General features: G+C 38.8%; 1 protein-coding gene and 1 long non-coding RNA gene across 7 annotated transcripts in view; both read right to left on the bottom strand.

Annotated features, from left to right (window-relative positions):
- The window catches only part of tpk1 (thiamin pyrophosphokinase 1), a 70,612-nt gene extending 58,069 nt beyond the window's left edge, over positions 1-12,543 (bottom strand). For 3 of the 6 annotated variants that reach the window (XM_078938974.1, XM_004080990.5, XM_011488835.4), the window contains exons 1-3: positions 12,438-12,543; positions 10,253-10,342; positions 5,309-5,383 (exon numbers count right to left, since the gene is read on the bottom strand). In XM_078938974.1, the coding sequence (XP_078795100.1) occupies positions 5,309-5,383; positions 10,253-10,295 (118 nt within the window). In that variant the 5' untranslated portion in view covers positions 10,296-10,342; positions 12,438-12,543. Of the gene's footprint in view, positions 1-5,308; positions 5,384-10,252; positions 10,343-10,825; positions 10,925-12,050 lie in introns of those variants that run through there. The other 3 variants (XM_011488836.4, XM_078938973.1, XM_078938972.1) reach the window with 3 other exon arrangements.
- Positions 6,320-9,147, bottom strand: LOC144988516 (uncharacterized). Its single transcript, XR_013652446.1, has 2 exons — positions 6,471-9,147; positions 6,320-6,374 (listed from the first exon to the last, which is right to left on the bottom strand). It is a non-coding gene; the product is annotated as an uncharacterized LOC144988516 (long non-coding RNA).
- Positions 12,544-15,457: the final 2,914 nt, after the last annotated feature.

The following is a 15,457-nucleotide window of genomic DNA, read 5'->3' on the forward strand; positions in this document are numbered from 1 at the left end:
CAGCATTATCATTTTTCTCCAACGGTTCTCTAATGCTTTATAAGGCTACACCAGCCTTCATCATTATTCTGAGTTAAAGCTACTTCTTATGCCTCAGTCACATACATGCGTGTGATGGGCTGACCAGTGCAGGTGCTGAATGTTTTTGGGTGGTCCAAACCCGTGGAGGGTCATGGACAGGAGCGGCTACCTCTTAAAGGGAGCGCAGATAGAAGCAGTTCCCTATAGGCCCATCACCTCAAGTGATGCCATGGCAATTGAACTTACCATTGTTGGGCATGTAGTAAGTGTGTTGTGAAGTATTTCTAAGACGTAATATAAGTTACAAGCACTTATGACGTATGGGTGATGCCCTTACGCCCCACTCTTGTTGTTAGTGAGGTGGGCCTACTGGCCTCTTTCTGACTGCTCACAAATGCTGCATACACGAAGTTTGTAGGTGATAACCAAGTGCCCATAGCATGTCCACACAAATTTCCTCTTTTCTAACAGTCAGGCTGCAAACACAGAGTGCGCAGTTATCACTAGTACAGTCTTAACAGGTCCCTTGCACAGTGTGCAGGATATGGGGGATTGAAAATATTGAAAATCTGTACAATATACCTGCGTCTCACATACTTCACCCTTACTTACCCCTTGCATGTTACGTTTTCGCTAAATGTGTATGAACATTTTGGCTCTACAGGGTTCACGATCCTAAAATGTTGTGCCCACAGACAGCCCATATCCACCCATAAGGGCAGTTTTGAAAATGTTGACACCTTATTCATCTAACTCTACGTGGTATGTCTTCTTGGTGTAGGAAAGTAAAACATTTGTCCAACTTTTTCAGTGACATGGCTGGTGTTCGTCTTGCAGTTAAGGTGAGTTCTCAAACTTCAACTCCAGAAAACAACTCAGCATCATTAAATGATGAATTGAGGCACTTCTAATCAACAGGGGCGCATTTTGTTGCTTCTTCTGCAGCGAGGATAATCTTGACTGATTGCTGTATTGTACTTCTTGTTTGTGCTGTTGCACAATGAGCAGGTGAGGCATCTCAAGGTGATTGAGTGAGAAGGTGAGTGAGTGAATAAGCATCTGACTGATGAACTCAATAAGTGAGAGGGTGCATGAGTGAAATAAGCAGCATGATTCAACTGAACAACACCACACTCGGCATCAGTAAATGAGTTTTCCTTTGATCAGGGTTGCGCTCTTGTAGCTCCAATCACCCCCCCCTGTGCACCCTGCTGCTTTCCCTCTCCCCACAGGTGAGGAATTGGGGGCCCAGGGGCAGCACATCAGAGGTTCGTGTGAGACGGGTAATGTCAGCGTCTATAAAGATGGAGACTTGTTTGTGATGCCTCCAGGTGAACAACCATCTGGAGAGGGTGCGCGCACTGAGACATCTTGAGAATGCCAGCATCTGCTTATCACCCGTGCACCATTAAAAAAAAAACATGGCTTTTCAAGTGAGGAATGATAAACTTGCTACAAGCATGTTTACTACCAAGCTGTGAGAGATCTGAGATCTGCCCAAAACACACAAGAAACAGTCTGTCAAAACTTTCTCAACTCCCATGTGCACTGATGGCAAAAATGTTTAAGCCACCATTTTTCAAATCTCAAGGAAGCTGCATTATTTGACGCAGCTGGGTAACCAATATGTCTTTCATGATAGAATAATATTCATGAAAATATGTAAAACCACCAATGGAGCACTTTAAAATAAAAAAAAAGAGAAAGAGGGTTGTAAAGGAAACTCAAAGTGTTTCTGTCTCTGGGGGCAAACAACCTTCAGCATAAAATCTGATGAGACCATTTGTTTTTGTAATGACATGAATGATTTTTGGAGGTCCTCCATTCTGACAGCTAAAACCAAGAGAGCTGTTTTTATCTAACTGCACGACCGCTGTAAGGTGGAAAGAGCTCAGGTGCCTCCTGGGTCTTTTGCTAAACTGATAAGAATATCAAAGGCTTGTTCATTAAAATTCCATCTGAAGTTATTATAATGACTCCTAATCAGTTTTCCTTGAAAGTTATTTGGGTTATTTAAAATTCTTTCAAGAATGCATCTTATTGGTGATAAGGTCTATAATTAGTATGTGTGCAGTTTTTATTGTTTTTTTGATCCAGATAAAATGATTAGAATCTTTGCTTGTGTTTGGTATTTTCCCAGTATGACTTCTTTTTTTTTTTAAATCAGCTACCAAAGTGGCACATTAGCCTCCAGCACACCTAAGATCAGCAGGGTGCAGATAGAAATTGATCAAAGTTCCAGCGTCCTAAACCACAACCATAGAACTGCCCTCAGGAAAGATTAATCTGCTATTGCAAAACAAAGTGCCATTCATTAAACTTGCACACCTGAATATGACGGTCAAGCTAAGAGTTTGCAGTGGATTCTTTCAACAGTCGTTTTCAGAGTCCTATGGGTTATTAACTGTCTTCATTCCAGAGTTATTCAACTGTGAGAACAATTTTAGGGTGTAGTGCTGAAGTAACGGCCTAGACAAGCACACAGTATTTGCTTTTTATGTTGTCTTCTTCAGACTAATTGCCTCTCAGTAAGAATGGAACAGCAAAAAGATGAACAGATGTAGATAGAGTTCTCTTGGACAATGGGCCAGTACATGAACAACCATGTACATTTCTAAAAAAAATGATATTAGATATGCATTTAGTTTTTAATTTACTATTAAAGTGCTTTGAAGCTATCTTGTGCTAGAGCATGTTTGAAGATTATACAGTGCCCTTCAAATAACCCTTGTGCCTTTGACTTCACAACTCTAGAAGTGTTGAAAGAGCCATGTCTTGCAAAGAAGACCCTTTGTCCCAACGATCGATTAAATCTTCAAATTCAGTACAATACAAAGAGATGTGGAGCAGTGCACACACTTTCCAGCTTCACCGTGTATCTGCCTGAGGGTTACAACTTTTATTAACTTTTTGCAACTCATTAAATCCTATCTGGTTAAATTAACCACTTAACACCTGAGCTTTAGCTCCAATGTTTGTCTTTTTCTTTCGACTACCGTAACTCTTCAATCGTTTATGCAATTAATGTAGTTCCAGCGCAGAAAAACAGCCTTGTGCTGATATGCAACACTTCACAGCAGTGAAATGTTAATGCAATCCATGTAAATCAGCTGACTCTGGCGCAGAGAGAAACAAATTAGTAGTAAGGTGCTGCATAATGATGCAAAGCCGATAGTTTTTGTATGCATCATAATCAGCTGATTCACAAAAGCTTTACGGTATGTCAAAGTGCAACATCTCCAGTGTTACAGGGTTAAGCAAGAGAAAACTGATGCAGCAGTAAAACTGGTATTTAGCATCTCAAACCTTACAACACAAAAGTACAAAGCACAACACAATAAATCCCTTCAGATGTATTTAAATGTTGTAGTTCTAATAAGACATTTACAGGTGGTTTCATTTGGTGAGAAATGTCATTTGGTTGATTTGGTTTGATTTGCTTTCCCATTGAACTTTTTGGGGGAAGCCCTAACAGGGACATAGTTATCACAGCAGTGTGATTCAAGAAAAAGTGCCCACTCTTTTACCACAGTGATTCATTATAGTCTTTGCCAAATATGAAGACACCAAACTCTGATATTTCCAAAACTGGGCAAACAGGCGGAACGAAAAACCTGAGCGTTCTTGTAATTAAACTACCGGTATTCTTGTGGTCTGGTAGTTTGACTTTAGTCAATCGGAAGATCATGCTATAATCCTAAGCATAAAACAACCAGAGTTTTCTGAATTTCCTTTCCAGAACAGGTATTTTAGACTTAAATCCAAACACAAAGACAAAAAACAATGTGTAAGATGTGAGAGTTGATGGGACTTTCATGCTTAAGCCGAGCGGTGACCTGCTGACCTGAGATAGCCCCAGCTACATTTGTCTTCAAAACCAACCTCGAACAGGAAGTGCCGTTATTGCCCCGTTTTTGTTTCACACATATCTTTGACCAAGTCGGCCCTTGACTGTAATGAATACTCGTGAATTGTTTGGTGATTTGACTGTTGATTTCAGTCTCTAATTTCCCAAATTCCTCCCTTTTTCTTTTTTTAAGACTTTGGTTTTGGCCCACAACATGCCTAAAATGTATCCCTAACGTCAAGCCAGCAGAAAGGTGCAGAAATAATTTGTCATTGTTTCTATGACTTTACGCTTTAACTAATGGGTGCACACCAACATTTGAGAGGTCATCTATCTCTCAAATACGGCACGATAAAATTATAACAAGAAAAAGCGCAAACAAGAACAAAGTCATTGAAAAAATATATATTGTCACACACTTTTCCATTCAAACCCAAGACAGAATTTAGCAACTGTGTTTAAAAAAGATTCGGAACTTCTAATACTTGTACCTAAATGATAAAGTGGGTCTTCAAGCATGTTTTAATTCGTTTGTAAACTGACAGACAGCCCCATGACATCCTTCATCCTCTTCACTCAGTTCAGTCATTACATTTAGTGTAATTAGCACTTTTCTAGAGGTTGTTCGTCGCAATTTTACATCATAACAAGCACCATATGGCAGCGATCAGTTTGTCTCCAGATTCAGCGGTTAAATATATCACGTCTGCAATTTTATATTCTGCTTGTTCAACAGGCGTTTGAGAAATAATGGGTTTTATGGCAATTATGGATAACGAGCATTCCTGTCAAAAAGATAAAAATGTAAAATCTGTTTTGTTCTCTTACTCTCAGTAGCACTCGGCATGTTGTGTTTCTAAGAAGTGCAATACTGTCTTGTTGCAAAAAGGCAGACACACAAAGGGGGGGAGAGAAAGGTAGGCAAGAAGCTCCTCTCATAAATGAGTGATATCCTTGGCCCAAACCCCCTGCTCCTCATCATCACTCATCATTACTATCTGACATTTCATTATCAAAATGAACAATAAATCCTTTTTTTCTAGTCAATTCATAATTGTTTAATACTTTATTTTCCCATTTCTAATGGCAATGCCCATCAGTTCAAATGATCTGGGGTTTAAATGTAATAAGCTTCCAGGTGGAGGGGCTGCAGAAATCATTACAAAAACAACAAAGGTAACTTCAGAACGAGGCTGCATATTTCTTCTTTGTAGAAATCAAAAGACAGTGGAGCTGAAGATGCAGATGGAGAAGGAGCACTTTCAGCAACATGGCTGCAAATTAAAGTTTTAAGGAGTGTAGGCTACACAGGCAGCCTCACTAAGTGGGGATTTTCTGCTCAATGCAAACCAATGCATTGAAATAGGATTTTGGTGCCATACATTTGTAAAAAGGCCTTGTCTGATCTATTTTTTTTTTAAATAGCAGGAAGATGTATACCTTTACTCCAGAGAATATGCAGGTAGTTTTTATCCAGAGGCTGGTTCAGAATGATCAGACAGATTTTCTGTGTGCCTGAAATGACAGAAAAAAGTGGATACTTAGACACAATAAATGGCAGCATCAACACAATATATCTAAAAAAAATCAGCACAGTTTTACCAGAATCACACACCTTCAAACAGTATCCTTAAAATACAGAGTGAAAGCTGTTGTTCATGCCTCTAGACAACCTCAATCAAGAGGAAATTGGAACAAATTAATTAGATTGAGGTCACTATAACCCTCCACATGGAGATGGAAATTAAAAAAAAACATTAGAAAAGAGGTTTCCATGCAAGTCTTGCTTTTCTGAGACTTTAAAGCATTCCCCATCGGATTTTATGCTTGTACATGCATCCCTGTAAAAAAAAAAAAATTCCCTGGACTAGAGTATTTTCACTTACCTCGACCAGTTTCACAAGATCCAATTACTTATTAAAGGGAAATGTTGTTGGATTTCTATTTTAAATTATTTTTTTAATCTGGGTTACACTGACCCAATCCAAATCTTATCAAACCCTACTTAAATTACTATTCAAACTAACTGACTCACCAAGTAGTGTTTGAATGAAAACATGTGATTTATTCATTGGCAATAGATGTTCAACTTTCTAACCTGTCTAAAACAAGTATTTCTGTCAGAAAATAGTTTTTTGTACGTTAAATACGTTGTGTTTTAGTTTCATTTGACTAGAAATTAGATACATATACTTGGTAAGACTTAGTTTTGCAGAGTGCACACCAGCTGTCACTGTGTGACAAATGACAAGCAGTCATTGTGACAAATGACAAACAAAGACAACAGAAGAAGGACTAGAAGATGGAAGATTTATTTTTCTCTTTCCTAAGGCAGCATATTTATTACCTCGCCTACCTTTTTTTGTTGCTCTGTTAGTAAAGCCTTTGCCACAAGCACCTCTACGGGTGTTGACCCAAAGATGCTGCAGGTTTTTGGGTTGTCAGGGCCCAGACAGGGTCGTATTAAGGTGAGCACAGGTGTGTCTTGCAGTTCCTTTGAGGACACCTCAAGGGACGTCATAAAATGGAAGAAATAATTGTTATGTGTGGTAAGTGTATGGTGATGTATAGTTTGGTGATGTATAATGGAAGTTGCACATACTTATGACTTAGGGGTGATGCAGTCATATTGCGCCCTTTCGTCACACTCTAACCATTAGAGTCTTACCCAGGGGCGTTCATTACGTCGATCGTGTGGGTGGACCACGGACCATCAAAGATAAATAAACAAAAAAAAAATTATCATATTTTTAGAAATTTGCAATCAGCAAATAATCATTCTCACCGTGAGGTATGTCACTTGATTGACATGCAGAATGGCCGAACACCCACTGAGACATTCATTACTGCAAATGCATGTTAAACTACACTGAGCGCACATTCTTTCTGCCATCTGCCCCGCAGTGCCCAGGTCCCCTACGGATGACCACTCCGGTTCACTGGAGCGTTTATTGAGGCCCGGGCCGGCCAGCGTGCCGGCTCGATTGGAAGCGAGACAGAGACGCACCGTCTGAACCAGCCGTCCTGCCATAGCGCCTGCTGCCGACTCCGTGGTCCACTCAGGCAGCCGCGTCATCCAGAGGCACGCACTTCTCAAGCCCTGCCCACGGAGCTGGGGCCGTTAGCTCAGCCGTGGTCACGCCAACCGCATTTTAGAAATCTCATGCGCCCCCCCATTACACAGTTTACAGTAGAGCATGAAACTCGATTGTCTTCTATGTTTTTATAATAAAACACCATTCTAATCATGTATTATTAAAACAATATCATTCATACAGAAGCCAAAGTTATATCCTCGCAAGGATTTGTGTATTCTTACTGTGTAGCTTCTAAGTTATTAGTACATAAACATAGTATTTTTCACTGAGGACATAGTAGAAGTTCTCAACTTTGAAGTTGGATAGTGACTTAGTTCATAATTTTAGACCTTGACAAGCACATCCGTCCTGCACTGTCACCGCTCAGAGACCTGGCCTTACCATTAGTAAGGTGCATTTACTGATTGACCCCAAAGTTCCACCAGCACAGGGTGTGCTGAAGATGCCCACACAATCTGATTGTCAATTTTCTTATTTCTAAAAGCCAGCTTGCAAACACAGAGTCTGCAAGGGGCATGACAAGAGTGCACTCTTATCACCTGAACAGCACTAACAGGCTACGTTCACAGTGCGTAGGATTTGTCGGGGTTGAAAAGATGAAAAGCCTTACATGCCTGTGTCTCACCTACTTCACCCTTAATTACTCTTACGTGTTGTCTAAGTGTCGCCGGCGACCTGCCGTTCGCAGGATGCCTGTAGAAAACTGTGTGAATGTTTTCCCTCTACAAGCTCACAGAGTTACGTTCACGACTTTGATATTCTGAGCGGGTCACCTACGTGCTCCATCAGGTTGTCAAGACAGCCCCTATCCGCCCATAAGGGCAGTTTTCACTATGGCTTTATGCAAATGCACTGACCATTCCTTTGGAATTGTCATTTACTTCTCTAGATGGAAAACAAAAAGAAAGTTTTCCTCTACTGAAGACTAAAAGAGGAGCTGCTAACATATGGAGCAGTTTAAGCTTATTTTTTGAAATATGTCCTCCATACTGATAAAAAGAAAAAAACAATTTTCATTGGAGTGAATGAGATTTTCTGAAGTCGAAATTAAAAAAAGAAGGAACTAAAGGTCACTTCAAAAGTCAACCCCACCCAAGTATAATAAAAGAAAGAAAAGAGAAGGATATAACAGCGAAGGAGAAAGAAAAAAAACAGGAGGACATGGGACGGTGAGGAGAGAAAAAGAGGAGGAGCAGATTTGTCAGTCTTGTCTCTTAATTGCCCGGAAGTGTGCAGAGAACAAAAGACAAACTCAACCAGCCGTGACTTTTCAGATAACCCTTTGTCACACAAACACTCACATCCTCGCATCGAGAATTGCAAACACAAGGAGGAGCGCGGCCCTCCGTGCTCTCTGTTCACAGAAATGTCACCTTGGGATCCTCTTAAAAGAGCCAGACAGCATAAATACTACAAACACAAACTAAATCCAAGCCCATAAGCTAACACACACATATATATGCCAGTAATAGGCATTTAAAAATGAAAATGTTGAAATTTAAAAGGCTAACAGTGCACACGAGGGATTTTTAAAATGCAGACATCCAGGGGGTGTTTTTATAATCTCCTCTGGGAGTCTAAATAAGAAGATCCTGCAAAAAATGAAACTGAAAATGCCGAAATATATTAAAAATTCATCAAATACAGAAAAAAAAACCTTCATTGAAAATGTGCCTCACTATTATGCAGGAGTGAGTGAAAGCATTTAACAATGCACTGACTGAACCAGTATTTTATAGTTGACTCCAAATAAGAAATCGAAGGCAAATTCAATGAGTAAAAACTTTTATTCTACAAAAAAAAAAAGTCTGTTAGTTATTTGGATTACTCTTGAGATTTTTGAAATATGGAAATATGCAACAAGCCTTCCCATGGAGACACATGGGGACAAACCCTACTGAGCCTTTTGTTTGCTCCACAGGACAAAATATTAAGCGACCTACTTCACTTTGACAGAACTGGGAAAAGCTCGTCCTCTAGCTCTACGCAAGCTCAATTTCTTCCTCATACAAACACATAAAGGTGAAGCTGGATTATTATGCATACTTAAATTGCCTAAAAAAGTCCAAAAAAGTAGAGAAACAAACAAATATACTTGCCGAAAGATGAGGACTAATACGCACATTTTAGCATCCTTAAGAAGCTCTTCTATCCTCCACTCTTTACATGTATATAGGCACCTTTGAACTGGTTATCAGTTGTATAAAAGACAACTGTCAAACAACCTTAAATAACACCCAACCAAGTGTTGGGCGATTTGACGATACATATCTTTGGGATGATAGAAAAGTGTCTATCTCTTCTACTGTTTCTGTTGTTTCTAACCTAACTAAAACAATTATTACAGCAAATATATCAATATAACGGTTTATTTAAGCAAAAATAAAGATGGAAAAAAAAGAGATTTTTCGCAGAGAAACTGTCTTGTGTTTTTATGACAAGATGCTGATTTTTGTTCTTTTATTTGTGTAGGTTTGCGACATATTTGACTCATGAGAATGGGAACCATGGGCGTGCAACAGGCTGAACTTGCATGCCTGGAGTTACAACAGACGCAGTCCAAGAAGAAGCATTTTTACCAAAAAGATGGGGGATGGCTGTGATTTGGTTTGATTTTTGGTTCAAGAAGTCCAACATGAAGCAGAAGACGACCATATGCAAACTATGCAAGACTTTCCACCCCATGCTAAGACAACAAACATTTTCTATCACCTAAAGAGTTCTGAGTTCAAATACACTGCGTTTTGACAAGTCGTTATGCAACACACAAAGCAGCTTTTCTCCACGTCATAATCAGTTGAAATGACCTTAATTGCGCAACGGTCAAAGAGTGTGTGTTATTTTGCTGGCAACAGGAATTCTTTGGTATAAACACCACTTGCCATGTTTGGAGGGTGAAGAATGCTGGATTGCATCCCAAGAACACTATGCCAACTGTGAAGCATGGGGGTGGAAACATCCTGGTTTGGGGATGATTTTCTGCAAATGGGACAAACGGGACAATGGAATAGATGGGGCCATCTATGGTCAGATTTTGTTCAAAACTCTGCTTCCATCAGAGAGAACATTGAGGGTGAAACCTAGCTGGATCTTCCACCATGACAATGATCCCAAACCCATCTCTCAAGTAACAAAAAACTGCCTTCGTAAGAACCATTTCAAGATTCTGGAGTAGCCTAACCAGTTATAGCATTGAAATGTAAATAAACAACTTACAACCAGTTGCTTCTCCAACTGTCCTGTCTTACTTTTAAATGTAGTCGTCTTTTTAGTGTAAAGGGCTTACCAGAAGGTAACAGGCAGTCCAAAGGTACCCACTCCTTATCCATGACGAAGGTTCACAGATAAATGTCCTTTTTAGCAAACTAAGACAAACCTGGAAGAGATTAAAAAGAAAAAATACAGACTGTGATGCAAGGCAGTGTAATACAATTATAATAACTTCATAAATGTTTTTTTGTTTTTTTTGTTTTAGGGTTAGGGTTTAAGAGATACACAAGAGACAATGAACCTAGATGGATAAACAGGCTGTTTGCATCTCAACCTGCAAAAATGTACGCTCAATACATGGTCATAACAGAAGACACAACAAGACTGTTATCTGAACAGTACTGGAAAAGTATATGGGAGAAAGAGACAGCACATACAGTAACAACAATGCCCAGTGGCTGGTTTCTCTGAGAAAAGAACATAGCAACCTCCCTGAACAGAATCCAGTAACCATCACAGTGGCAGACATCCAAGAGAGAGCCTCAGGTATGAAGAACAGGACACCACCAGGCCCTGACATGATACATGTATACGGTCTAAAGAAACTCAGCAGCACAAATAAACCAGCTGCTAAAGAGATGGGACTCACCCAAAATGGTTAAGGGAAGGGTGAACCCGTGCACAGCCTGGACTGATTACAATAAAGAAGAATTCCTATGACCTGATGCCACACACATGGATCACTGAGTGCTTGGAGCTGTACCACATTAACAGGACTCTTAAAGCCTTCGTAAGAAAACCAATGAGGTTGTGGAAAACCACCCTTATAGCCAATGGAAACCACTTGCAGAAGTGATAATCAAATGCGGTAGTCAGAGCACCTGGGGACAATAATCCCTAAACCCATAAAATGGAGGAGTGACTACAGCAGATCCCTGGAAAAACATCAGACATCTCCGTCCAGATAATTCCAGTACTAGGAACAGTTAAGATACTGCACAGAATCCTGAAGCTCCCGGGCCTCTAGTAGAGGACCAGAGGTTGGAGGAGAAACCACCCACAGAGGGTGAGAGGGGTTAAAGTATAATCCCGAAAGAAGCAACTCAGAACAAAGTGAAAAAAAAAAAAAAACGATAACCAGGTTTAGCATTAACTGAATAGATTACGTTTTAATGATTATCTGAGCCCCTCAGACAATCTATGAAAACTTACTGAAAAAGAGTAGCATACTGTTTATACCAAGTCTCTATCCCAAATGACCAAATTGTTCATATACATATCCTTGTTTGTTGTAACAAACCAAACACAAATGTTAAATAAATTCAATGTATCGAATTGTAAGACTATTTGTCAAAACAAAGACAACTGAATCCCTTTTATCCATACAAACTATTTGTAAAGAAAAACTAAGCTGCCTTTTGCCACAAAACGTCAACCATTACCTCCCTGAGTGCTTTTTAAGAGAAACATAATTCTAATAGAAACTACTACTTTTGGGTCACAAACGAATATCTTGTTAATATTAGCAGCCAACAGTTCTTTAATATTTAATATTCAACATTAACGATTCTAGAAAACAATCAGTCTGATCAAAATAAAACATGAACTCCACAAGTAAATGTGGCAACAAATAAATATGATTGAATCTATAAATGAATGAATAAATAAATAAATACTCTGTTTCTTTGTATTTTGAGTCAGAAAAAAGTTCTATAAGTTTAGTATTATTATTAATATTATTATTATGTGACTTTAAGACATTTAAATATGATGAAAGGAGCTATGCAGCAAGTCTGAAGTATCTCTAACTCAAAAAATAAACTATCAATAATTTACTGAGTATTTTAGACAAATTTTGATCATGTCACACTCACAGCAGTCAGATCACCAGGTTGGGGCAGCAAATTCATTCAGTGACGTGGACTTCCTTTGAAACGTTAGCTAAAGGATAACGACGCTCAATGGGGATTATGTTCTTTCTAACTACACAGACACGATAAGAAAAAAGATAAATATGCGCCAATAATGTATCCCGAAACGAGAAATCCGACATCGCTGTGCTGCTGGTGATGAATGGATTAATGATCCCCCCAAACTCCTTAGCTGCACGAAAACATAACGGAGCGGAGAAAAACAATTTGAGTCTGAAATGCTATGACAAAAATAGAACATATTAATCTGTATTTTATCTGAGATATGCGGACTCCAAGCAAGTCGGTTTTCCGACAACTTTTCCTAATATTAGTGCAGCGAAAACTTACAGGTTGAAGTAACTTCCGCCATAAATATTGAAAACAACCAACATGTGCAAACGAGGATCCAATAGAGGCGACGCAGCAGAGGAAGAAGTGTCTTGTTTTTCTTATAGCGACACCTAAAGGTCAGGGGGGTTCTGCACTTCAGATTTCTGTTCAATAGAAATTGGTCTTTCAACACGACAGAACACATTAAAATTAATTTAAATTAATAAAATGAAATTATCAAAATAACTTAAAAAATAATAAATACATAAATATAATAAACATCACAGACTGTACCAACCATGATGTGTCCTTGGCTTTTTTAAGTTTGTCATTTTTTAAAGATGATTTAACACTATTAAAAATGTTAGTGTTTTGAAATGTAACCAAACACAAAAAAAATAAAAAATAAAAATTAACTATAAATACTTTCACTTTTAGGGATTGGAACTTTTATTGCATTGTGCTAAGACTGCTGTAAAAATGAGCAAAAAATAAAATAAAATAAAATATGATTTTACATGTGATAAAATCTGTTTTTACAGTGGTTCATATCACTGTGTTATCTGTTTAAGTTTTTTCTTCCTCTGTCTTTCTAATTGGGTTTAATGGAGCAATAACAGTTAGGCAATTAACTGCTTCATTGATCTTTCTACAAGAGGAGACCTTTAACAAGGTAGATGAACCAGAAACCATTTCCCCACAATTCCTGCTACTGTCCCATCTGGTGGTGACATGAAACTGTTTCAAGAGAATAATACGCCCTTATCAATATCTACACCTGATTATTTTTTCATTTACAAATTTCCACCACTTTTCTTTGATACCTACTGGATCTTTCACAGAGAACGCTAAGTCAAACACTGTTAATCAAACTCTTTTTAACTGTATTCTTTTTTTCCTCCTAACTTTGTACTCCTTTGTTGGAATCTTTTCTCGCAGCACTTTACATCCTTTCAATGGACCCAATCATCCAAGGCTTCTTGTTTAGTGTTACACACAAAGTGCCATCTTTGTAATTTTGACCCCCACTTCTCCAGTAGGATTCTATTTATGGCACACAGCCAAATGAGAAGTGGGATTTTGCCTCCACACACCATTTGGCGGTTGTGGTCTCCTGCTGTTTAGAAGGCAGCAAAAAAGTCTGGCTTGCTCCATGTGTCAATAGGAAAAAGCCTCTACAGATCTGCTTCGGGCTGAACAAGTCCACACTATTCTGCTCTGCAACCAAGCAGAGGCGAAGGCATGGGATGAAAACTGAGGTTTTGCTGGTGGAAAATACCTGGAAAACATACAAAAAATTGGAAAAACATACACAGGTGTTAATCTGTTTAAGAATCTATAACAAAAAAAAGAAAAAAAATATTTCACACATTTCTATCTACACTGGCATTTCATCTCCTTACACTTCTTGTAATGTCACTTTGCATTACTGGTAGCTTGCTCTGTTATCAACTTTATTTGTTTCACCTGTTCTGTGCTTTTGGGCTTCCTATTGACTCAATTATTTTTTCCCAGTGGGCTTATTGACTCTGTAAGTAACCTTTGACTCACACTTTTTGATCTGTCTGTAAATTTTTGGGTGTTGTATAGTGCATATTGGACCAGGTAATTCAAATGCCTTCATGGTTTATATCCAAAAACTGGATAAATTGCGACAAAAAAATCATCACTGAAACTATTCATTTTTAACAGGATTCCTAATAGAAGAGGACTGTGCAGTAAACAACAGCTGATTCCTCTCTGTACAACCGGGGGGGACATCCAAAGGTCAGAGGGTTTGATCTTTCATTTTCGACAGACAACCGTGTGGAGAAAACTGCTTAACATCACTTAGTTCCACTGTGAAAGGTCAAATGTTAGCTCCACCTGAAAAACGGAGGGGATTAACCTTGATAATTCTGTGTACTCCGGTCCGTTGTGACTTGAAACTTTGACTCCCTCAAGGAGCAACAATTGCATCATTCTATTTTGAATTTCCCCATCAAAACAGTAAACAAATGTAGAATATAATGATTTGATTGACCTTTAATTGTCAGTTACACATACTGTCTCTTACTGAGTATACTTGAGCAAATTTGAACCTTGTTTATCCCACTTTTTTCCCATTTTCAGAAAATCTCAAAAATCTTCTCAAGATATTTAATTCCCATGTAATTAAATTTAGTGATGTTGACCTTTTTGCAAATTGTATGTAACACTCTAGAACTCACTCTTCCAGACACAAATGCTGTCACTCCGTTCTTCCTCAGCTGTGTCACGAACGCTTCCAAACTAAAAATGCAGGCACACCACACATAAGCAAAACACACAAGCAACCCATAGGTATACAAACACACAGGCAGCAGACTGATGGTGTATGCTTCACATATCATCAGACAGGAGCAGCATAAAGTGAGAAAGCAAATCTCTCTCAGGGTGAATCCACTTTGGATGCTCGTTAAAACAAACATGCTCTCATCAGTCAGTGCTTGTCCTGTCTGGGTGAGGTTCCGCACAGGTATGCATGCACATTTTGGCCAATGTAGGGGGGGGGGGCACACACATGTGCATGTGTGCCACACATGCTATGAAAAACCATTCATTCCATAGCCATGTTTTATGAATACATCTATAAATAAATTCTGGACTCTGCACATTCTTCATTGGCAGTTTTTTCTCCATTTTTTTCCCTTTCTTTTTTCCATAACACCCACTGAATGTTTGATCAGATCTGTCTTTCCTTCTCCCCACATCTAGCAAGCCTTTGTAGTCCATTATCTTTCAAATATTTACCGCTCATCTTGTCATTTTTTTTTAATCATTTAATTCTTCATCTGTTTTCCTAGTTTCTTCAGTTTGGAATTTCCAAGGAAGCTTTCTGCACAACTGTTTGCAGAAGGTAATGGTTATTAGGCAATACCTGAAAGGATGCTGTCAAAGGAGAAAATGTTGGGGGAAATGTAGATATATTCACAGATACAGAATTTTTGACAGCACAGATAAAAAGTGGATTGATTAAAATTAAAAGATTTTTTTCTATTCATGGGCAGAGCTATGGG

The sequence above is a fragment of the Oryzias latipes genome, chromosome 20 (assembly GCF_053564925.1).
Source record: "Oryzias latipes strain Hd-rR chromosome 20, Olatipes_Hd-rR_3.1".
Taxonomy (NCBI): Eukaryota; Metazoa; Chordata; class Actinopteri; order Beloniformes; family Adrianichthyidae; genus Oryzias; species Oryzias latipes.